At 43.1% G+C, this 26,079-nt stretch overlaps 3 protein-coding genes and 1 pseudogene across 7 annotated transcripts in view; 3 read left to right on the top strand and 1 right to left on the bottom strand.

The window, feature by feature from the left end:
* PLBD2 (phospholipase B domain containing 2) overlaps nt 1–3,852 on the bottom strand; it is a 126,308-nt gene extending 122,456 nt beyond the window's left edge. For all 3 annotated transcript variants that reach the window (XR_010171121.1, XM_063913282.1, XM_063913281.1), the window contains exons 1-2: nt 3,760–3,852; nt 2,041–2,278 (exon numbers count right to left, since the gene is read on the bottom strand). Coding sequence is in view for 2 of the 3 variants with exons in the window: in XM_063913282.1 (XP_063769352.1) it covers nt 2,041–2,252 (212 nt within the window). In the remaining variant the exon portion in view is untranslated. The remainder of the gene's footprint in view (nt 1–2,040; nt 2,279–3,759) is intronic.
* Nucleotides 1–26,079, top strand: part of FICD (FIC domain protein adenylyltransferase) — a 1,034,845-nt gene that overhangs the window by 819,006 nt on the left and 189,760 nt on the right. The window lies entirely within an intron of this gene.
* The window catches only part of SLC8B1 (solute carrier family 8 member B1), a 111,694-nt gene continuing 88,103 nt past the window's right edge, over nt 2,489–26,079 (top strand). Inside the window, exons 1-3 of one of the 3 annotated variants that reach the window (XM_063913279.1) lie at nt 2,489–2,666; nt 4,945–5,002; nt 6,124–6,259. The gene's annotated coding sequence lies outside the window, so the exon portion shown is untranslated. The remainder of the gene's footprint in view (nt 2,667–4,944; nt 5,003–6,123; nt 6,260–26,079) is intronic. The other 2 variants (XM_063913278.1, XM_063913280.1) reach the window with 2 other exon arrangements.
* On the top strand, nt 8,261–12,437 carry LOC134957886 (forkhead box protein J3-like; annotated as a pseudogene).

Raw genomic sequence — 26,079 nt, 5'->3', positions numbered from 1 at the left:
TCTTATTCAAAATGATGAAATCTGGTGTCTGTGCCCGCTTTACCATTATTTTCATGCCCAAATGCTTGTTGGTCAAGGCAAATTGCAAGTGGGTGATATGTAAGTGACCACCCTGTGTGAGTTTCAAGTATCAAATCTTTTGACCAACGCTGTTTAACCCTTGTACAGCTACAGCTTCTTATTCAAAATGATGAAATCTGGTGTCTGTGCCCGCTTTACCACCATTTTCATGCCCAAATGCTTGTTGGTCAAGACAAACTGCAAGTGGGTGATATGTAAGTGACCACCCTGTGTGAGTTTCAAGTGTCAAATCTGTTGACCAACGCTGTTTAACCCTTGCACAACTACAGCTTCTTATTCAAAATGATGAAATCTGGTGTCTGTGCCCGCTTTACCACCATTTTCATGCCCAAATGCTTGTTGGTCAAGACAAACTGCAAGTGGGTGATATGTAAGTGACCACCCTGTGTGAGGTTCAAGTGTCAAATCTTTTGACCAACGCTGTTTAACCCTTGCACAGCTACAGCTTCTTATTCAAAATGATGAAATCTGGTGTCTGTGCCCGCTTTACCACCATTTTCATGCCCAAATGCTTGTTGGTCAAGACAAACTGCAAATAGGTGATATGTAAGTGACCACCCTGTGTGAGGTTCAAGTGTCAAATCTTTTGACCAACGCTGTTTAACCCTTGCACAGCTACAGCTTCTTATTCAAAATGATGAAATCTGGTGTCTGTGCCCGCTTTACCACCATTTTCATGCCCAAATGCTTGTTGGTCAAGACAAACTGCAAATGGGTGATATGTAAGTGACCACCCTGTGTGAGGTTCAAGTGTCAAATCTTTTGACCAACGCTGTTTAACCCTTGCACAGCTACAGCTTCTTATTCAAAATGATGAAATCTGGTGTCTGTGCCCGCTTTACCACCATTTTCATGCCCAAATGCTTGTTGGTCAAGACAAACTGCAAGTGGGTGATATGTAAGTGACCACCCTGTGTGAGTTTCAAGTATCAAATCTTGACCAACGCTGTTTAACCCTTGCACAGCTACAGCTTCTTATTCAAAATGATGAAATCTGGTGTCTGTGCCCGCTTTACCACCATTTACATGCCCAAATGCTTGTTGGTCAAAACAAACTGCAAGTGGGTGATATGTAAGTGACCACCCTGTGTGAGTTTCAAGTATCAAATCTTTTGACCAACGCTGTTTAACCCTTGCACAGCTACAGCTTCTTATTCAAAATGATGAAATCTGGTGTCTGTGCCCGCTTTACCACCATTTACATGCCCAAATGCTTGTTGGTCAAAACAAACTGCAAGTGGGTGATATGTAAGTGACCACCCTGTGTGAGTTTCAAGTATCAAATCTTTTGACCAACGCTGTTTAACCCTTGCACAGCTACAGCTTCTTATTCAAAATGATGAAATCTGGTGTCTGTGCCCGCTTTACCACCATTTGCATGCTTAAATCATTTTTGTTTATTGCAAAATGTCATGTAAATTGGTGTAAGGGACACTATTTAAAGTTTATGCAATGTTAACTTAGTGATCTATCCTTATTTAATTTATTTTAATATAATAATTTCTGAATAAGAAGCTGGAGCTGAATAAGAAGTGAATAAGAAGCTGGAGCCGAATAAGAAGTGAATAAGAAGCTGGAGCCGAATAAGAAGTGAATAAGAAGCTGGCCGAATAAGAAGCTAACTTCAGCCTCGTAAAATACCAGCCAGTGAGCTCCTAATTGCCATGTGTCCGAGGCTGGGTTTGAAAAATGACAAGAGCTGGTTGGCTGGTACTTTAACTCAGTCCATTTTACCTCTCTCCAAGGCTTAGTACACAGACCCTTAAAAGTCTTTTAAAATTACCCATAACCACAACCTCTGCCTCATCCTACACACAGCTCCCCCAGCTCTATCTCCCCGCACCCCCTCAGTACACACAGGGGACCTCCCTCCCTCCCTCCCCTCACCTTCCCCCGGCTCAGGCAGCATGCATAGTCCCATAGCCTCTCATCTGTGAGATCGCTGCGCCCTTCTCTCACCCATTCTCCTGGATGCCGTCCTTCAGCACTGCCCAAGCCACGGCGTCGGTCCTCTTCTCCGGCACGGTGCTGAGATTCCCTGTCTGCGGGTCCAGGATAACCGACACCACGGGGCTCTGAGCCCGGCCGGCAGCGGGCAGCAATACCACAAGCAACAGACACCAAGAAGGCACCGCCATCTCGCTTATCACGTGAAGCTGTATGATAGTCATGTGATAAAGCTTCTTCTTGCTGACACCTGTGGGGTGGAGTCTATGATTAACCTGTTAATGTCCGAGACAATATTCTACATCAGCCACATCGCTGATTGCCGACATTTGTATATGCACAGCTGCAGTAACACAGAGCAGCCATCGCGTTTTCTGCAGTCTATATAGAAACTCCACAGACGCGGTCGCTTTAAGTGAAGACACGCCCATCCCCACATATACCGTGCAGTGGGCGTGGTCTTCATGATTCATGTCCTGAGCGTAGCACTGTGGTCAGCTGATCCGACTGAGTGCAGCAGGAGCGTACCACTCGGAGCAGCTTACCACAGGTCCTCAGGCATGGTCCTAGCTGTCGGGCACTGCTTGTCCTAACCAGAGAGTGCCCACAGAGAATCACACTCCTGCAGCAACACATAGGTAATGCATACTCGCTGACCTGCTCACCTGTTGCTTTCAGGCTTTATTAGGATTATTACCCTACCTATGGGAATACTAGGGCAAGTTTTATGCTAAGTGTTGCAAAATGTAATAAGCACAGATACTCCACAGTACTACATACTTAAGGTGTGTAATGCATTCAACTGTTTTCTTTCTGTAGAGAGTATAGTTATTGTTATGAATCATACTTGCCTACCTGACCCTCTCCATGAGGGAGAAAATGCTCTGTTCCTGGACTTTCCTGGTAATGTATGATTGCCATCACCTGTGGTGAGCTAGTTAATTGATAAGAAAGGTGTTTCACCACAGGTGATGGCAATCATACATTACCAGGAAAGTCCAGGAACAGAGCATTTTCTCCCTTATGGAGAGGGTCAGGTAGGCAAGTTTGTTATGAATTGCTTGTAAATATTTATCACATTAGTATGTTCTCTTGTTGCTTTGATGTGCTGTTTGTAACTCTTTTATAGTTTATTAATCTCAAAGCAACACATCAAAGCAAATTATTATAAACCGCAATCCTGATTTTCAAATGTGGAATGTATATAAACTGCTGTATGAATGTGTCAAACAGCATGACAAATTGCTGCTTGTTAGTAGGTCTGATTGAGATTGTGAAATCATGTGGTTTGTGCAATAAACTAAATTAAAAATAACTAAATTGCCTCTTCACCTCCCTTATATTTTCTACAAGCCCAGCCTACTTTGCACTGTGACTAGGCAAATTCTAGGGAAAATTGTGGACCCCCGCACCTACTGTACTGGCAAAATGCTAAGTAGCACTGGACCCCTTCTGATACCCACGGCCCGTCAGTAACGGCGTAATGTTTTCAAAATGTATTGCACCCTGTTGTGGTACTGCAAGGGCCAGATTGAACATGTGCTCCAGTGCACACTTGCACTTGTATTGCAGCAAGAGTGTGTGCTACAAGAAAAGGACCCCCAGTAGTATTGTAAATTAAGAAAAACACTTTTAGCCTGAAATAATACATTACTATTGCTGCCTTTATTAATTATGGTCCCTGTACTTAATAAATAAATGTTATCTCCCATCTAAATACTTGCTTCTTACTTGTTACTTAAAATCTTCTTCCTTTGTTGGTCTGATGTAATCCACTCTCATGGTTAATCCATATAGCAAAAAATTCCTATGGCTGGAGCTGTCGACTCTCAAGTAGCACCCAGCTCACAATAACTTGAGCTTCAGTGTTTATAGCTACTTAGTGGCCAGACAGCCAACCAGAAGTAGCCTTTATCTCTGATAGGAAGAGCTTTAGTTGCCACCCAGCTATTAAGTAGCCGGGTGCGCTGTTTGGTGGGTGCTCCACTGGGGACAACCTGGGATTATGTTTTTTATTTCTATTACTTACCCATATGAACTATAAATCTTTACATTGGATTACATCAAACCAAGATAGGAAGAAGATTTTTCTTTTAAGTTATGGGACCATAATAATTTACTACAAACCCATACAAATTTCTTACAGATAGAAGCCAAGTTGGTGTGGTGAAAGTGATCAGAATCAGATCAGGCACAAGGAATGAGCAGTTCATCTCTTTTGTTGGCACTGTTGTTTGTTATTACTGTCATAAGATCATTGCATACACAAAGTGATAGTGATCATTCGATTTATCAACATGCGTCTCTTTTTCTCTCATGTAAGTTGAAAGGGGAGAACAGAAATGAGAACTAGGAGAGAACATTGTTTTTTTCTTCAGACATACTTTAAAGCCAGAAACAAAATCATTTTTAGTTTACTTTGTTATCACTAAACTGATCATTTTTTGACTACACTAACCTAGCATTGCATTTGTAATCTCTAAATTGACTGAAATCCATTTGCAATTGATCAGAAAATTCTGACTGCATTATTGGCCAACAGGTGACAAGGGGGTTACCTTGGGATCTGTTCATTCAATCCCCGAACTATAACGTCATAACTGCATTTGGCTAATTTTCTGTAGTATGTCTGGAGTCAAATTGGACACAGATTCAGTCTATTGAACCAATGAAAAACCTCATGTGTGACCTAATCAATAAAATGTTTTTGCTTTTTTTGTATAATCTGTTTCTATTGAGAGCAAACAGCAAAAATTAATTTTCATGTTGGGTGGTCTCATTTTGTATTGTTTGCATAATTGTTAACTGGCCTGTGGGTGACCTTTTAGGGATCTCATTAAAATATGCACAATATTTTGTATTTTTTTTCTATTTATTCACTCGCTCTCCATTGTTACTTTTTTGTCTTTTTGTAAGGTTACACTGTATAAGATTTTGCTGTACTCCCATAGAAGCTTCCAAGCATCTGACAGTCGTAAGTAAATGTCTGTTTGTGTTATGTTGGTGCTTTGAGAAATCTTGAACAAATCTGTACAGGCCTGATTTGTAATGCGCCTTTTTATTTATCACATCTTTTCTTTAAACAATGATTTGTCGATTGAAAACACGCCAGTTTGCTCATTTATAAAATTGCAGTTTTAAAATCTGAAGCCGCCTACACATGATGTGATGCAGGTTAACGGCTGATATTGACTATATTGTGGCCGGAGGCATGACCCTCCGATCTAGTCAATATTGGCCTGCCTGCACAGTCTATTTTTACTTGTGATGCTGATCCTACGGGACGACGCATCAGCATCTCAAGGTGTTTCCATGCGGTGTGATATGCACTGTGTTTTCTACCGATATGGACTATATAGTCCATATCAGTAGATATATCGCACCGTGCACAGTCCCCTTTACAGATAAATCACATTCTGAGATGCTCTTGTTCAGTGACTCCTTCTATGGGGTGCAGGCAACTTTAAGATAATCCTATACCTCCTATTTACTACTGTTCCTATATTTAGTAAACCAGTTTGTTTACATACAGGAATAAGACCTAGTTTCGTGAGGTTTCATTTTTGCTACTTTTTTTTTTTTTTTTTTTAAATGCTTGACATTTGAAGATTATATTATTGACAATCCAATGCAATGATGTGCAGTTTTATCATGTGGCGGTGAACTACATATAATTGAGGTTATGTAAATGATGCTGCGTTATGGAGCTTTTATAGCCTGTCTATTATTTCCTCTCTAAAATAGCATTCAACTGGAAATTCATGTATCTGTATTCCGTATGTAGAATTGTTTTTGTTGTAGATACAGTAGTTACCATACCTGTCAGTGTATAAGAAATGCCATAAATTAAATAATGTATTATCAGTTCTGTCAAATGTTTTGTACTATGCAGAGCACAGTATAACAGAGTGTGTCTTGCATCGCATTTCTCACAGAACCATGTCTGTCTCTCACAGATGACTTTCCTGATGAGCTAGTTTAGTCATTTTCATAATTATTACCCATGTACTGTAGAAGTGAAACCAGCATTTTGACACTTATTACACTATGGGCCTGATTCAGAGATGTATGGAAACTTGATCTTTTTTTTTGCAGATGAGCGATTATCGGTGGTCTGCACATGTACTACGATGGTCTTGCAATGGTGGTTGCAGAGAGGGTTTAGTCGCAAAGTGATTGACAGTCAGAGGCCGTAAAGGGGGAAGTAACGGGAGTGCCGGCAGAAACTCAGGTGTGTCACGACTGTTTCTGGGGCATTAGTTTATGACTGCGATGCAGTATGCACTTACAATAGCTCCGGCGGCTTACTTCCTGCAACCATAGGATTACTCAGTTGATGTTTGTCCAATGGTTGTGTACACAAGCGGCATATCAGAGACGCTGGCCGTGGAAATCTCTATGCAGCTCACAGTGGCATTTGCATATTTTCACACAGCTGCTGCATACAAACTTGCAGCTGTGAATGTGTTTCCTTACATCTCTGAATCTGGCTATATAATGTAGTTTATGGTGGTAATGTTATTGGTATTTCTTCAGGTACACTGACAGATGTTTATTAAAAAAAATTGAATTCAGTGAAACCTACTAAAAAAAACAGATCATGACACCACTTTCTTACCAATGTGGAGACAAGGAGCATCACATACTATAGCATGTACATGGTATAGTATATACACGTAACCTTTCCATATTAACACTCTTTTTGTACCCGCCTATGAATAGGGCCGTGTAGAAGTGGTACCCACGCAGTAACACATTTCCTTTCCCTGTTTAACTTATGCTTGAGATCGCAGAGGAACAGCAGTAGAAATCAAGCTAGAGTGATATCGGTAATAAATATGGCATATGAGGATTGACAATTGATGCAGCCTGAAAAACGTATATAAAGATCAGTAAGAAGTTATATCAATAACTACTATCAGTTGTATGACCATAGGCATTTATCGCAAAATGACATTCGATAAATATAATAGGTCCTGATTCAGAGATGATGCAGTTCATGCGCAAATCCAAAAACATCGGTGCTCTACGCTGCAGCGTTTTAAGAGAGGAGGGGACCCAGGTGCAGCCTCCATCGCGGGACCCCTCCTCTCTGGCAGCAGTAGAGAGTCTACTGCGCAGGTCTCCGGAATATGGCGCCCGCGCCTTGTGCCTGGGGTCATCTCCAGTGAGCATGCGCAAATCACTGCTGCCTTTTTTCGAGTGATTTCTGTCCTCAGTGCAGGGCTGCCGTTGCGTGACTCCGGAGGGGTAAGAATAATATATGGGTGCGTTGTGACCCAGGGGCCCGTGTGCACCCATTATAGAAACAGCTATGGCTCTACGCAAACATTGGGTATGACGACATATTGGAATTAAGCCTATAGACCGGAAATAAAATATTGAAGAATAAGCACTGATAACAAAGCGACACGTCACTCCAATTAAACCCTTTAACACCGAACCACAATACAAATCCTGTCAGAAATATGGTAATTCTTTTACCACTGTGCTCCAAACCAATCCCTCCCATCTTCCTTATTTCACAAGAATACCTGCAACAATAAACAGCCAAACACACATTTGCACTCCAGAAATGTAGCATAGGATATATAAATACAGTCTAGTAACATTGTAAGCTCAAACTTTTTATTGGTACCATGGGTGTTGGCGAGCAAACAAAGTTGAATAATAATATTGTAAAACCAAGGGTACAGGGGCCTGTGTGCAGCACCTTCGCTGCCCCATGGTACTTGCATATGGCTTGCATTGGACCTGGAAAGGCATCCTGCAGTCATTGGCACTTCTACAGAGCCAATTAAGACGTGTAGAGATACCCAATGGGCGCTAACAAAGCTGTTACTGTCTTCTGTTGTGGTTATAGAGAAGGTGGGGGTGACGGAGAACTTGAGCGCTAAGGTTCTAAAGAATTAGTGAGAGTGCAGCACTTAACGTGGAGGAGGTATACTTATCTCCGCCGGACTTTTAGTTCGCAATGTGTAGACAGCAAAATGATGTATACTTCAGGCATGTAGAATACGGGTCCTAAGTCTAGAATACAGGTCCTGAATGTTATCTTCAATACCTTCAAGATCACTCAGACATGTGGGAATGCAAAATAATATCCCAGATAGTGTAATCACATTTACACAATTTATTATACAGATAATGGATCACATAAAAAACTAATTTGATAAGGTAAGTACTGGAGACGTTACCAGATCGCAGCCAATCAAAGTGCGCGTAGATCTAAATGGAAGTGCCGGTTCCGGATGTCCTGGACTTCAGCTCAGTTGTTGAATACGAAAGGTCCCACTGTACCCAATCCTATCATCAATCCACTTGTCACAGGCCAACGCGTATCGAGCAAAAGCTCTTCGTCAGGGCAATGATCTTGAAGGTATTGAAGATAACATTCAGGACCTGTATTCTAGACTCAGGACCTGTATTCTACATGCCTGAAGTATACATCATTTTGCGGTCTACACATTGCGAACTAAAAGTCTGGCGGAGATAAGTATACCTCCTCCATATTGGGTACTGCACTCACTAATTCTTTAGAACTTTAGCGCTCAAGTTCTCTGTCATCCCCACTTTCTCACTTCTACAGAGCCGCCTGAAGCATCATTCGACCATTGCAGGCAGTGCTCCACTTCCCCCTAGCCATGACGTAATGGCAACATGGACCTAGGGGCTAGGCCAGCATGGGGCACAGCTGTGAGGTCATGAGAGCATTTCCTAGTCGTGGTCTATTGGTGGGCAGTTTGTATAACCCCCTCATGAGTTTCCTACAGTAGCTCCAGGTTAATTTGATTCTGACGAAACTAACATTAGTGTCAGGGCTGGTTGGTTTAAACAAATGTTTGTATTTAACAACCATTCTGTTTTTGTTTGTTTATTTTTTTTCTATTTCTTTATTCATCAGAAAATACACATGGCATATCACATAGTAGCATCAAAATGAAAAGCATTATAAGTACATAAATACTTTCAAGAATGCAACAATTCAAAAAGGAACCACAGGAAACATTTGGATATACTAATATGTAGATACTATAAGTTAATACAAAGTATGAAGTTCACCAACCTATGCATGGTCAGCAGTCTCACCCTCCCAACCTGGATCCTGCAAACTCCTCCCCTAACAATACTATAGGACATGTGAAAACCACAACTAACCTTCTCAGTCTTAAAGGGTAACTCCAACACATTAAAAGGCAATAAACAGAGACATTTATTGGTTTAATCTCATTTGTTTAATTTTATTCAAAACCTTCAGTCCAATTGAGATGTCTCTGCGTGCACTTTGTATGTTTTAATATGTTTATCTACGTATATTCAGATGTAATAGGAAAAAGAAGCAATAAAATTGCCATTATCAAGAGATGTACTGTAAACTAAATCATATCAAAGCCTAAAAATGTTGGATTGTTAATGTTAGAAAGCATTAAAACATGGTTGTTTAAGGTATGTAATACATAGCAATATTTCACAGTACTAATATAATGAGCAGGATTCCTTTAGAACATTAATGCAAAAAAAAAGCAAGTTCAAACCAAAAAAAAGTGTTATTTTTTAAACCCCCCCTTCACACACAACTCTGATTAGTGTGTATGATGTATATGCTTGCTTGTTCGGTCACTTGAACTGAAAATTCCACTGGGGAAGTGACTGATGCCCCTTTCACATTGCACAAATAACCCGGTATCGACACGGCATATTGGCGTGTCGAAACGGGTCAGTGTACGATGTGAAAGCACTTGCGCCGAATTAGCGGGTCGCTTGACCCGGTAATTCAACCCGGTATAAAAGAAGGATTATACCCGGGTTGAATACTGGGTCAGGCGCAGTGTGAATGGGAGCCGCGTCGATGCGACACGGCTCCTATTCACAGAATAGGGAGAGGCGGCGCAGGAGATGAGCTTATCTCCCAGCGCTGCCTCCACCCCCGCCCCTGCTGCTGCTGTGTCGTCCCCCCCCCCCCCCCCCCCCCTCGCTGCTATTGCAACCGACCCGGTATATTGCCGGGTCGGAAAGCCACCAGAGCAGAGCAAATGCCGGATCCCACCCGGTAAGGACACGTTTCTCTAACAGGGTGGGATCCGGCATTTGCGATCTGAAAGCGGTATGATATGGCTGATACATGTTCTCTGCACAGCGTTGGGTATATTGGTGGCACTATTAGGCTTAACATACTATCCCTTTAAACCAGGACACCTTTGGTTTACACAGGTTCTGTGGCTAGTGACTTCAAGCCTGCATTTCACCTGGTGTTAATCAGCCACAGAACCTGTGAAATCCATGAGCACCGTGGTTTAAATGGGCATGATACACACATATATATTTATAAATAATGATGACCTAGTTCTGTGAGACACGTTATGCTCTGAGTCACTGGTTGGGAATCAGTGCTAATCACATGCAGTGATTGCACAAGATGGCACCTAGTCTAATCTGTTGTATGGTAAAACCTCATTACAATTGTACTAAAGATTGCTTAAACTTTTGCGTGTCTCATGATAAGGCTGCACCTTATTTTCGCTGTCTAAAGCTACAAATCAACCAATTTCTTTTGTTCTAAAATAGCACTTTAAATATTGGCTCTCTGCTGTTTGCTCTCTTAAGCATAGCACCCTTGCTCTAGCTATGCTTGGAATGTGCAATGTGTACTGCACTCTACTGGCCACTCTTGGTTTTCAAGAGCTAGCTATTATTCTTGGCACGCCTAGGTGAGTGTCTAAAAAAATGTCTCCGTTAAACAGTGCCATTGAAAGCTACTGGGAAAAACAAAACAAAAAACCTGCTTGCTTAAGTGCTGTCATAAGACCATTTCTATGCATAGGAATACATAGTACACTTTGGGGGAAATTTCCACGGGTATGGGTCGTTGGGTCGACTCAACTTAAGTCGACAGTCATTGGGTCGACATGGGTAATAGATCGACATGGTCATTAGGTCAACATGTACTAGGTCGACGGGTCAAAAGGTCGACATGAGTTTTTGGACTTTTTTTGGTATCGTTTTCTTCGTAAAGTGACGGGGAACCCCAATTAGTGCATAAAGGTAATTGGACATATCTACATTTGGTGAAGGTACAGTAACTGGGCATATCTACATTTGTTTGTATGTTTATCCCATTTGGAGGCACTGTTTAAATAAATATACATGTGTGTGTGATATAAATAAAAAAAATATAAAAAAAAAAAAATATATATATATATATATATATATAATATATATATATTTATTCTCTAAAGGTGTGGCACTTAAGCTTGATATGCAAATTAAAAGCAGACAGACACCTTGCTTTTCAACGTTTAAATTTATCTTATTAAATTGTCATCAGGAAAACGACTATTTAATAATACAAATTGAAAAGATGGGAAGCCTCCATACAGTTATGTCAGCCTCATTACATTTGCAATAACTAGCTCACCAAAAATGAAAATTACTCTTAGTGAGATTTACCAGTAGATCTGTGATAATGTTCCCTATTATAATGAGGCTGGAAGAATTCTATACAACACAACCTGTCATTGAACAAGTGCTTTCTGAAAATGCCTCGATCCAAGGATGACCCTGGAAACGGTTCCTGTTGGGCAATAGACACAAATCCAAAGGAGGATTCGCTACCATCTCGACCAAAGAAGAGGCCCAAATCTGGAGAGAGGGCCTCAACACCATACAGCATAGACTCCGATTACTTGGGAATGGATTGTATAATATCTGGAAGTGCATCTCCAAACCTGGCTGTCAACACTGTGACTAACAAAGTAACTTTATTCAGCACAAGTCTGGATGGCAGTGACATTCCTCAAAGTAGCCTTGATATCCAGCCTTTCTGACCAGAGTGTGTCATCCCTAAACTTGAACAGTGAGTGTACACAGCTATACGCCGGTAACAAACCACCCAGAGCCATCTGCTCCGACATTACCGCAGCAGTCACAGTACAACACACCGGAACGATTCATTTGGAAGCCTGTACACGAATGTATTTGCTCAATCTATAAGCAAAGTATTAATGAATCTCCAGTAGGAACCCTCCCAGCAAACGCATTCACTTTGTTCATATCAGCAGTCCCCTAGTAGCACAATGAGTTCTCAGCAACACAGTAGCCAAAATAACCTGACAAATAGCCATGCAGGTAATATTGGCAAAGCTGAAGTTGACTCTATGGGGCAGGTTCACAAGTCTCACGCTCCACTACACACTCTGCAATCTCAGCAGGCCCCTCGCATACACCACACTGTAGTACATGACCAGTACCCACAACTGCACACATCTCACTGTCACCAACAAGCTCCACATCAACCACAACATCAGCAGCAATCCACTCCACATCCCACACAACAGTCGCAGCATCAAGCACAGCACCCTGTGCAGCACCAGCACATACAGCACCACCCTAACCATCACACGAGTCTCTAGCACTTCAGACCTCTCTCACAGCAGTCTTTGCCCTGCTGACAGACTGGTACTCCACTCTAGACATGCTCAAAGAAAGCTGCCGTATTGCCAGCAGTGCCAACTTGTTTGATGTAGATCTCTCCCAGTTCCAGGCTTTGATGGAAAGTATGAGACAAGCGGATCTTAAGAATTGGTCACTCGCTCAAGTTCAGCTTGCAGACCTGTGCTCCTTGCTCAGTGAGTTCTTCAATCACACTGGGTTTATCCATTCACAGATCAATGTACAGTCACCTGTATGTCATGGGAACGTGCATAACACCAAACCCACACAGCATCTCGGAACAGGAAATGTGTATCTTGATTCAAGGCAAAACGTTCCTTCTTCAATGATGGGGCTTCAGAGTTATTCTCATATATAGCCTATGGCATACTTGCCGACATTCTGGCTGCTCTCTGCGGGAGAGAGCAGCCAGGTCGGCTCAGCAGGGGGGCAGGGGAGGGCTGTGACGTGGACCGGAGGCGGGACGGGGTGGAGCAGGGGTGGGACGGGGGTGGAGTTACTGTGGCACATCCTTTAAGCCACGCCCCCCGCTCTGTAATGCCGCGATCCCCAGCATTACATTGCAGGGGGCGTGGCTATGATGACGCGATTCAGCAAGAATCGCGTCATCAACTGCCCGGACCACCCACTTTACACACTAAGTGGGCGGACAGGCAGGGGGACCCCTGATTCCGGGAGACTTGCCTGCTCTTCCGGAAGGCCGGGAGGGTCACCCGATTTTCGGCCATTCCGGGAGAGTAGGCAAGTATGGCCTATGGGCACTACAGGATCTGGATTGGAAGGACACCATGGAGGAATGAATCTGCCTCACATGATGCCATCCTCAAATTTCCACATGCGTCGCCCACTCTTTTGTACAGCACTGTTGAAATACAGTAGAGTTAGGGGTCTATTCTTGAAGCAGTGAAAAGAGTGGAGAAGTGATCCTGTGGAGAAGTTGGTTGCCATGGGCAATCAGCTGCACCGTACAATTGTATTGTATGCAAATTATAAATGTTACTTCACTGCTGATTGGTTGCCATGGGCAACTTCTCCACTGGCTCACTTCTCCACACTTTTCACTGGTTCATGAATAGGCCCCTTATTGTCTTGTTAGCCTGTGCTATTCATATAAGTGACCATGGGATCTATTCATGAAGCAGTGAATTGAGTGGAGAAGTGATCCTGTGGAGAAGTTGGTTGCCATGGGCAATCAGCTGCTCCGTACAATTGTATAGTATGCAAATTATAAATGTTATGTCACTGCTGATTGGTTGCCATGGGCAACTTCTCCACTGGCTCACTTCTCCACACGGTTCACTGCTTCATGAACAAACTCACTTCTCCACACGGTTCACTGCTTCATGAACAAAGTCCCACGGTTCACTGCTTCATGAACAAACTCCCAGAAAAAAGTAAAGGCTTCCAAATGCGGGCAGTAAAAGCAATACTGATATTGGTGTTGACTTTGATGACAATCAGAACTATTCTTAGCAGATTAAATGAAATGAATGCTTGAGTTGACCCATACTGTAAAGGCGAGTACTCACTGCCCGATTTGGGAGAGATTTGTGCTGAGCGAACAGCTCAGCACACATCTCTCCCACCGCTCGATGTGTGCGGAGGGGACGGGGCGCTCATTTCACCCAGCGGGAGAAATGAGCGACCTGCTAGATTGGCCTGCACGGCAGGCCAATCTAGCGATAGCGATGTGCGGGGCTGCGCATCGCTATCGCTGTGGGGCGTACACACGGAGCGATCATGCTTAAAATCTTAAAATCTAAGCAATCTAGTCAGATTGCTTAGATTTTAAGCAGTGATCGCTCCGTGAGTATTCCCCTTAAGTCCTGTTTTTCTCCCGGATAACCAATCACTATTGTCCTGTGATTCCCAACAGCTTGTTCAGTTTTAGTATTTACTAAAGTCAGCCACATGTGTAATACTGAAACCTGGACAGAATTTCTTCAAGTACAACACTTCAATTATCAATTTGCATTTCAGAATCCCTCCACAGACGCATTGCATTTCTCTAGTTTTTTTTTCTTTATATCTCTGATTTATTTATATGAGCAATGAGTAGTGTACTCTCTGCGCTCTTCTTATATTTTGAAGGATTTTTTTCATAATTTTTTTTTGTTTCCTACACTGCCATTTTGCAGAGTGACTTAAATCGGAGTACAGTGGAGCATGTTGCTCTGTGGCATAACAGTTGGTGCGATGACAGTCAAGGTGACAGTTGCCATTTGGCTTGTGAGCTTGGAGATTTTATTGCAGCCAGAGTTTTGCAATGGTTTTTAAATGAATGCAGCTACCCTATGGTAACTTTATTTTCCTTCTTCGTTAAAGGATGGTTAACACTACTTTCTGTGGCGCACACTGCATCGACTGCTCTCCAGTGGGCCTTACGGTTCCCCAATTTAAGGGGACTTTATTATCAAACCATGTATATTTATATTTAAACAAATCTGTACTGTAGGCAAAGCTAATATAATATATATATATATATATATATATATATATATATTATACATATTTCTCTGCTATGCACTGAACTGCTGGACCAATTTATGCCTGTTTCCAAAAGTCAGGCAGAGCCACCAGCTTTAATATTTACTATTTTATTGATGTAATAAATGTGACCACATTAAAGAACTATCTTTGTAATCTATAGTTTTTCTGATATAGCCTCAATACCTTGTCTCTGTTTACTGTGCTGCAAAACAATGGAGATTCATATTGGAGAAAAGAGGGGTTTGTGTTCCTGGAACACTGGGCAGACTTCTCAGTCAGGTGCCATCTTTTTTGTTGCGATGGATTGCACCTGAATGAGGAGGGGGTAGCGGTGCTGTGGGGGAAGGATGGTTAGAAGGTTGGAGGAGATTTTAAAATAGGTGCCTGGGATGGAGGGTTTAGCTAGAAACTATGGGTCATGCAGTGAGACGAGTAAGGATGGAGGTAGTGAACTAAATTGGGGAGGGAAAGAGCAGCTGGCAAGGGTACTAACGAGGGTATTACCAAGGGTATAGCCAAAACTCTAACTACCGACAATTATGGGTCATCAATACTGCATATAGAAAATTGTCCCTAGCACAAGGGGGAATACTTATCTTAATTGTATGTATGTAAACGATAGAAGCCTTACAGGAAAAAAGGGGGAACTAGAAGTCCTTGCAGCAAGCAAACTGTATGATATCATAGGCATTACTGAAACTTGGTGGAACAAATCTCATGATTGGACAATCAATCTGGAGGGTTATACGCTGTTCAGGAAAGACAGATTAAACAAACGGGGGGGAAAGAGGTATGTCTTTACGTAAAGCCGTTTTTAAAACCTGTTATACGGGAAGATATTCACGAGGGGACTGTAAATACTGTTGAGACGTTATGGGTAGAAATTGCATGCAGGGGAAAGGGAACAAAAAAGATAGTATTAGGGCTATGCTACAAGCCGCCTGGTATTATTGTGTCTGATGAGGATTTGTTACTGAAACAAATTGAAAACAAATTAAAAAACACTGCTCAATAATTATACTCATAAATTTATTGGGCAGCAAACAAAGGACTAATAATATAAAATCAATGTGGCTTAACAAAAAGATTAAGGAACTAATGGGCAAAAAGAGGCGAGCATTCAAAAAATTTAAATCAGACGGGAAATCGGAGTCATTCAAGTACTGTAAGGATTGTAACAAAATATGCAAAAAAGAAATAAGAGCGGCTAAAATAGAAACTGAAAAGCTAGTAGCAAAGGAAAGTAAATCAAACCCCCAAAACTTTTTTTTTAATACATCCACAGCAAAAGATTAAAGGAGGAGAGTATAGGCCCTTTAAAGGACAAGTTGGGCATCTTAATCAAAGACTATAATGACATGGCGGAAAAATTAAATTAGTTTTTCTCATCTGTATTCACGAGAGGACCAGATGGAGGGACTAACTCATAACAACAGCAACGATAATGTCCCACTGCTAAGTGCTTATTTAAGTGTGGAAGTAGTCTGTGACTGATTTAAAAAGAATTAAGATTAATAAGTCACCTGGTCCCGACTGAATTCACCCAAGGGTTCTCATGGAACTACACTCCGAACTAGCAAGACAGCTATTTTTAATCTTCAATGACTCTTACATCAGGCATGGTTCCCTAAGACTGGTGTATAGCGGAAATAGTGCCGATATTCAAAAAGGGAAGTAAATCTGAACCTAGTATCTATAGACCAGTTAGTCTTCCATCTATAGTGGGGAAAGTATAGAAAGGTATTTTAAGGGATAGTATACAGAAGTTCTTTGAAGCCAGTAAGGTTATTATTCGGAACCAACATGGATATGTGAAGGATAGATTATGTCAAACAAACTTATTAGGCTTTTCTGAAACAGCGCAAACCTAGATCAGGGTAAGGAGGTGGATGTAATCTTTTAAGACTTCGCTAAAGCTTTCGACACAGTGCCGCACATGAGACTTACCTATAAGTTACAAGAACTGGGGCTAGGGAGCACAATATGCACTTGGGTTAGAAATTGGTTGGTTAATAGGGAGCAGCGAGTTGTGGTAAATGGAACTTTCTCTAACGTCCTAGTGGATGCTGGGGACTCCGTAAGGACCAAGGGGAATAGACGGGCTCCGCAGGAGACAGGGCACTTTAAGAAAGAATTTGGATACTGGTGTGCTCTGGCTCCTCCCTCTATGTCCCTCCTCCAGACCCCAGTTTGAATCTGTGCTCGGACGAGCTGGGTGCTACTTGGTGAGCTCTCCTGAGCTTGCTAAAAAGAAAGTATTTTGTTAGGTTTTTTTATTTTCAGAGAGATCTGCTGGCAACAGACTCTCTGCTACGTGGGACTGAGGGGAGAGAAGCAGCCCTACTCACTGAAGATAGGTCCTGCTTCTTAGGCTACTGGACACCATTAGCTCCAGAGGGATCGTACACAGGATCACACCCTTGGTCGTCCGATCCCGGAGCCGCGCCGCCGTCCCCCTCGCAGAGCCGGAAGACAGAAGCCGGTGACAGAAGCAAGAAGACTTTGAAATCGGCGGCAGAAGACTCCAGTCTTCATATGAGGTAGCGCACAGCACTGCAGCTGTGCGCCATTGCTCCCACACTAAACCCACATACTCCGGTCACTGTAGGGTGCAGGGCGCAGGGGGGGGGGGGGGGGGGGGCGCCCTGGGCAACAATTAGAGACCTCTTGGCAAAAGTGGGCATATATACAGTTGGGCACTGTATATATGCATGGGCCCCCGCCATATTTTTACACAGAAACGCGGGACAGAAGCCTGCCGCTGAGGGGGAGGGGCTTCTTCCTCAGCACTCACCAGCGCCATTTTCTCTCCACAGCTCCGCTGAGAGGAAGCTCCCCAGGTTCTCCCCTGCAGTATCACGGTAGAAGAGGGTAAAAAGAGGGGGGGGGGGCACATAAATTTGGCGCAAAAACAGTATATACAGCAGCTACTGGGTTAACACTAAGTTAATGTGTGATTCCTGGGACATATAGCGCTGGGGTGTGTGCTGGCATACTCTCTCTCTGTCTCTCCAAAAGGCCTTGTGGGGGAACTGTCTTCAAATAGAGCATCCCCTGTGTGTGTGGTGTGTCGGTACGCTTGTGTCGGCATGTTTGACGAGGAAGGCTATGTGGAAACAGAGCGGGAACAAATGAATGTGAGGTCGCCGCCGATGGCACCGACATCCGATTGGATGGATATGTGGAAGGTTTTAAATGATAATGTTACTTCCTTGCATAAAAGGTTGGATAAAGCTGATGCCGTGGGACAGCCGGGGTCTCAGCCCATGCCTGATCCTATGTCGCAGAGGCCGTCAGGGTCTCAGAAGCGCCCACTATCCCAAATTGTTGACACAGATATCGACACGGATTCTGACTCCAGTGTCGATGGCGATGATGCAAAGTTACAGCCTAAAATGGCTAAAGCCATCCGTTACATGATTATAGCAATGAAAGATGTGTTGCACATCAGAGGAAACCCCAGTCCCTGACAAGAGGGTTTATATTGACAATGCCTATTCTATACCTTGTATAAAACACTCTAAAAGGTTAAAGAACAAAGTACGCAATTGGTGTATGGAATACCGTAAGAGTACGCACGTAGCGTAACGAACGCTTAGCCATGGACGAGACGCACGTGCGGCACGTTCGCTCACGGCTTAGAGCGTAAAGGCAAGCACGCTATAGGCTGCCGACTAACGTAATGATACGCTATCAGCGTAGCGGACGCTCGGGACCACGAGGAGATCACAAGCGGCGCTGACGCTCACAGAGTTAAACCTTTATAACTATACCATAAACAATGTACTTATACTGTAAACCCTTGTGCAGTGATAAGGTGTAAATGCAACACAGTGTAACCTTGTTAGTTTAAAAGCTGTATGAGCGTATGTGACGCTCTGAGAACCCCTTAGCAATATAATAAACACTCAAATACCGGTCTAAGGGTCTAACGCCTTTTAAGGAAATGAATGAACGTTCAATTGCAAAAGAATAATACAATACAAGTTATACACTACCAAGATAACATAAAATACCTAACCGAATCACTACACATAAAATACAATAAAGATACAATTACATTTAAAGGGGGAAGGAGAGAGAGAATGGCTTATAACATTAAATAAGAGACAATATGGTTGCAGAGAACTTACGCACCAGGGGAAACAATCGCAAGCGCCTTTCTGGATATCCAGCTCCCGATTATCAGCAATGAGAACCGTTGAAGAGAGTAGAGAGCTGGCCCAGATCGGCTTGTCCTTTTATACACTACACACAATACAGTACAATGGTCCCTACATTCTTATCGTTCATTGGACACAGGAATTCGTCTTCGCATTATAACAAAAGGTCATAGGTTGGTTCATACAGGTGGGCTGTGACTATTCCTAACTGCTCAGGTGGGTTCGAAACTGGGTTTCCCGCCGCATGGGTAATAAAGTGCAAATATAGTAAATGTCCATAAACTTCTTATGTCCATAACTATACGCACGAGCGATTAATCCGCTTCAAACCAACACCGGAATATTGCTAATTATATTCTCTTCCGATGGATACTAAACACCACTGTGTAACCCCTGTCTGACCCTTCGTATCAAACAAAGAGGGATCTCTTTGTCCCCGAACATACTACATTAACTAAACTTTCAGATTCTATCAAAGGGACCATAATCTACAAAATACATTATATGAATAAAATATGTTACGATTGAGTCGCCCGCTAGACGAACACAAACTCTACCGTAAATGCGCATACCGCGCGTCCGCGAGTGTACGCGACCGCGAGTATACGCACGGGAGGGCTCATGCACGTGCAGCGGGCACACGCATGAGGTGCATATATGGCAGTGTGCAGCGTGATATTTTTCTGACTTTGACAGTCCACCCTTTGGCAGTCACCAATAACTGCCACTTCCTAAAACAGTTCAAAAAGAGAAAAATATATGTCATGTATAATACATTTCTATGATTGGGTAGGGGAGGAGAGGAGAAGGTAGGAAAAGGGTATGACCTAGTGAGATAGCAGAAGCATGTGTGTATGAATCCATGTTTGGGGGGTCATGTATCATCGTGCCGTACGTGTTTTAAATCAAGCTTCGAGGTATTGCGAAGTATACATTTGAATTCCTTCTTATCCCGTGGTACGGGTCTGTGGATGGGCTGTCAAACTTTACCGAGCTCTTTTCGGCTTTTGGTTGCGACAAAATGGGGGAGCACATTTTAGTTGATGATACATGAATAGGGGAATATGTGGGTGCTGATATCTGTGCCTATATTCCCTATCGACTATGTGTGTTATTACCTGAAGGTTGTAGAGATGAAGATAAAGAACAATTATGGTAAATGCAGTGATAAACTATGTGAGTTTAATATACATTTGCCGATTGAGGTCTTGTCTTGTGTCTTGTCTAGTCTTGTCTTGATGTACATGTTGACTGTAGTCTCCCGATGCTTTTGCTATAAACGGTGTGCAAAAAGCTTTTTCAATGTCCATAGACTTACAAAAAAGTGTTGGGCTAGCGTAAAATTTAAAGTACTAGGGATATGGGGGGTCTATGGCATAGTCCATCAGTTGTCTGTGTAAAAGGTTGTCAAATTCTTCTTCCAAGCGGATGTCTTTGTACCTTGGAGGAAAACAAAGGAGAAACGGGTGAAAGAAACGGACCGTGGAATCACATTTTCATCACAACATTGTCTCTATCGTTGGGTCATAAACCAAATCAGTCGTTGTTATTACAGTATCTTCACTTCTTAAACTCATCACTCGGGCGCTACGTTTACACTTTGTTAAAACCCGAACGCATCTAAATATCAGACCGACCAATATGATAACACCCAGAATACACAAAAGAAATTTCTCTACATCCATGATAATTCCTTGAGTCCATTCTCCTAAACCAGAGAACCAATTTTGTGGGTTCAACCATGACACCCAACTGGTCAGCTCATTACCCACAGCGGCAAGGGTGAGATTGTGTTTCCTTCGGAACTCCCATTTTAATTGCAAAATGTCATCCATCTTTTTGTCTATGACCTCGGCCGGGTCCTCGGTGCTGTTTGTAATATATGTGCAGCACTTTATTCCATACTGAGTCGCTAGGGTAACACAATACCCGCCTGTCACAGCTGTGAGATAATTGAGAATCATCCTATGCTGAACCAGTTCTGTTTTATAAGCTTGGAGCTCCCTTCCGGTATACCTGAATGTGTCATCATACATTTCAGTGATATTGTCTAATAAATTTGCAAGCGCAGATATATATTTATAATTTATCACTCCTCTGGCGGTACGAGTGATATCTAACGCGATTAGGAATTGAATCCCGGTGGATTCATGGATCAGGTCAGAGGCCGGATGCTCTGTTCTTTCTATCAGGTGCCGTTTAACGATGTGTTCGTAATGAGTGTGAGCATAAGGAGCTTGGGCACTGCGGTGAATATCCTTCATTTTAGTGTGGGATACGGTCATTACCTCAGGCAGTACCTTTCCAATATAACATAACCCTTCTGAGTTTGGGGCAAGCCACTTATACGCCTTCCTCCCGCATATGAAATATGCATCATCGGGGAGAACATATGGGACGGAGTAGGACATTACCATATTACACATTTTCCATATGAAATCTCCTAACCCTAATTCTCCCATCTGTTTAGTACACGTATCAGTTTGTACGATATGTGTACAGTATCCTGGTGATACTTCTCCAACTCTCATGATCCTACTTCCTAGGGTATACCTATATCGGAAATATTTCCCACTACCGGCTATGTGGCGTATAAGTTCTGTATCTGTAGGCATTCTATCGGCTCTGTATGAAAAGGTCATGGTTTGGTTATTCCATGACACTTCCCAATTTCCCGGCTTTCGGGGATTGGAAATGTTAAAACATACTAGGGATCTATCCACATGATATTGGTGGAGCTTCAAACTAGGAGGACTGGAGATATTAAACCTCCTGTCCACCGGCCTCCCTCCACTTAGCTCAAGTACCTCCCCTATAGTTAAAGGGAAGGGCACTAATCCTGATTTGCTATGGCCTTGAGGTACTTGAGAGCATACCCAACAAATCTGTCTGATTTAACACTTTACCCACTAAGGAATGATAGTCACTCAATGGATGCCGGTCCATGTGGATATTAAAACTGGATTGGCATTTCTTGATACACCCATCCTCAACTACACTGTCACAGAGTCTACAGATACAGTTCTCTTCAGCTAACAATCCTTCACAATTCCTTCTATTGTCAATGCTACCAGATCGTTTTCTGATACTCGCCTTTACTAGGTGATTATGTTGTTCTTGGAAATCTACGCCTCCATCTCTGTCATCAGAACCCATTCCAGAACCTCTCTCGACCTCCATGGTACTCTCGCCGGAACAGACTGCTCTGGTCAACATCATGGTCAACAGGAAAATCCGGATCACAGTCTCTTGGGGCAAGTCCATTTTATAGGAGGAAATGGAGAAGAATGAGAAGGGGGAAAGAAACAATTGAGGGAGATGGGATGGGAAGTGGAGAAAAACAATAAAAGGGAACAGGGAATCGACAACTGCCTCCGATCTTATTATTCTCAATGCTCAGGTGCCGTCTCAGTCCTCCTGAAACAGACACTCCAGTGATACAACTTCCTCTACCGTCTGTTCCTTATCACGGGACCTCTCTGGATCAGCAACCTTCTTACAATGGGACGAATGAACCCAAGTCTCTCTCTCGGCAACCTTCAATGCTGTCGTGCTAATCAATAAGACTTGGTATGGTCCTTCCCATCTGTCAATAAGGCAACCTGAGCGTAGAAAATTCCGTATCATTACATAATCCCCAGGTTCAATGTCATGACAATTACTATCTGGCAGATCAGGAATCACTAACTTCAAATTATCATTCTGATTCTTTAGCTGTTTACTCATCTTAACCAAATACTTTACAGTCACTTCATTGTTACACTTCAAATCATCCTGAGGGTTAATCATGACATGCGGTTGTCGACCAAACAGAATTTCAAAAGGGGACAGATTAAGAGGGGACCTGGGAGTGGTTCTGATGCTGTATAATACAAGGGGCAAAGCTTCTGGCCATGTCAATCCTGTTTCCGCCATAACTTTGCTCAATTTATTTTTAATAGTGCTGTTCACTCTTTCTACTTTCGCACTCGCCTGGGGGCGGTACGGAGTGTGCAGCTTACTATCAATTCCCATCAACTTACACATTCCTTGAAAGACATCACCTGTAAAATGGGTACCCCTATCACTTTCAATTATTCTAGGGATACCGTATCTACACACAAATTCCTGTACAATTTTCTTAGCAGTAAACATTGCGGTATTTGTGGCCGCAGGAAATGCTTCGACCCAATTTGAAAACACATCTATACAAACTAGTACATACTTCAAATTTCGACAAGGGGGTAATTGTATGAAATCAATCTGTATTACCTGAAAAGGACCGCCTGTAGGTGGGATATGAGATGGTTCTGTTGGTATTGCCTTTCCGATATTCTTCCTCAAGCAGGTGAGGCATGACATTGCTCTCTTTCCCGCATGGGAAGAAAATCCTGGGGCGCACCAATATGCTCTTACCAACTTGCACATCCCTTCCTTGCCTAGATGAGTCAGCCCATGTGCTGCTTCAGCCAAACTTGGAAGGTATGCTATGGGTGCCACTGGTTTACCCTGTCCATCTGTCCAGAGTCCTGAGGACTCCTGGCCATATCCCTTTGCCCTCCAAACTGCCTTTTCCTGTGTGGAACACACATTTTGCATTTCACACAGTTTCTGTGTGTTGACGGTATTAAATACCATCAGTTGTGTGGTGTCTGTCTGTCTGGGGGTACCAGCTGCTAACTTAGCAGCCTCGTCTGCTCGGCTGTTACCAAGTGATACTGGGTCTTGGCTATATGTATGTGCTTTACACTTGATAACAGCCACTCTGTCGGGTTCCTGTATCGCTGTTAGAAGCCTTTTGATGTGAGCTGCATGCGCTACCGGTGTACCAGCTGCCGTCATGAAATTTCTGAGGCGCCATAGGGCTCCGAAATCATGGACTACCCCGAAGGCGTATCTAGAATCGGTGTAGATATTGGCTGACTTGCCCTTAGCCAATTCACATGCTCTGGTCAGGGCAACCAGTTCAGCAACCTGGGCTGAGTGAGGTGGGCCTAGCGGTTCTGCTTCTATGGTGCCTTGGTCATCTACGACTGCGTATCCAGTACACAAGTCTCCCGAGTCCGTCTGTGACAACTACCATCAGTGTAGAAAGTAAGATCTACATCTTCCAGTGGGTTGTCACTGATGTCAGGCCTTGCCGTGAAATTTTGGGTCAAATACTCCATACAATCATGCATGTCATCTCCTGTATTAAATCCTCCTTCCCCATCACTCTCATCCTCCACCCTTTGTGCCTGTCCAGGCACACCTGGGAGATACGTTGCAGGATTTAATGCACTGCATCTTTTTATGGTGATGTTTATGGGGGCCATTAATGCCAATTCCCATCTTGTAAACCGCGCTGATGAGACGTGCCTGGTTTGGGCAGAATTCAGCAAGGCTGACACTGCATGCGGTGTATGGATTGTGAGGTTGTGTCCTAGCACTACATCTTCGCTTTTTGTAACTAGCAATGCTATCGCTGCAACACTTCGCAAGCATGTGGGGAGGGATTGCGCTACCGTATCTAGCTGAGCGCTGTAGTATGCTACCGGCCTGCTGGCATCACCGTGCTTTTGGGTTAGGACGCCTGCCGCGCAACCAGCACTTTCTGTTCCGTACAGCTCAAAGGGTTTCCCATAGTCTGGCATACCTAATGCTGGTGCCTGCGTTAGGCACTGTTTAAGTCTCTCAAATGCCATCTCGGATTCGTCTGTATGCGAAATCCGATCAGGTTTGTTTGATGAGACCATCTCCTGCAAAGGTAATGCTAGAATGGAAAAACCTGGGATCCAGTTACGGCAATACCCACACATTCCTAGAAATGTTCTGATCTGTTGCTGGGTTTGTGGCAGAGTCATGTCTCGAATTGCTTGAATTCTATCAGCGGTCAGGTGTCTCAGTCCTTGTGTCAGACAGTGTCCCAGATATTTTACTTTAGTCTGGCATAATTGCAACTTGTCTTTGGACACCTTGTGTCCTGTGTCTGAAAGATGAAACCGGAGCTGTTTCGTATCTTTCAGGGACGCTTCCAGTGAATCTGAACATAGTAGTAAATCATCCACATATTGGATCAATACTGATCCACTCTCTGGTTGGAAAGACTGTAAACAATCATGCAAAGCCTGTGAAAATATACTTGGGCTGTCTATGAAACCTTGTGGTAATCGAGTCCATGTGTATTGGACTCCTCTGTATGTGAATGCAAACAAATATTGGCTGTCAGGGTGCAGAGGTACCGAGAAGAAGGCGGAGCAGAGGTCAATAACAGTGAAAAATTTCGCAGTGGGAGGGATTTGCATAAGGATGACAGCTGGATTTGGCACTACGGGGAACTGACTCAACTATTTTATTAATCCCCCTTAGATCCTGCACTAGCCTGTAACCCCTCCCCCCACTCTTTTTCACAGGGAAGATGGGACTATTGGCAGTGCTGGATGTTCTTACCAGAATGCCCTGTTGTAGCAAGCGCTCTATTACGGGGTATACTCCTAACTCCACCTCTGGCTTCAGAGGGTATTGTGGGATTTTTGGAGCTATCCTACCATCTTTTACTTGCACAACTACTGGAGCTACGTTTGCCATTAATCCAGTGTCTTGTCCATCTTTAGTCCAAAGTGACTCTGGTATTTGGGATGTCATTTCTTCTACCTGGGATGAACTCCTATTTATCATAACGGTCTGTGACATTAATTTTGATGGGGAGTCTAGTATATCTCGCACTTCCTGAGCGTGATTCTCAGGTATGTCTAAGAATACACCTTCAGGAGTACAATAAATGACACACCCCATTTTACACAATAAATCTCTTCCCAGGAGATTAGTCGGTGCCGATGCAGCCAGCAAAAAGGAATGCTTGGTATGCAAAGGCCCTATTGTAATCTCTGCTGGTTTGCGAACAGGGTAGTGTTGTACTACTCCCGTTACTCCCATGGTTGGAATTGTTTTACCAGTGGTTCTCATGCCCACTGTCGAATTTATCACTGAT

This window comes from Pseudophryne corroboree, chromosome 1 (assembly GCF_028390025.1).
Source record: "Pseudophryne corroboree isolate aPseCor3 chromosome 1, aPseCor3.hap2, whole genome shotgun sequence".
NCBI lineage: Eukaryota > Metazoa > Chordata > Amphibia > Anura > Myobatrachidae > Pseudophryne > Pseudophryne corroboree.
Note: the sequence above shows the minus strand (reverse complement) of the source record. Positions and strands in the feature narration are given on the sequence as shown.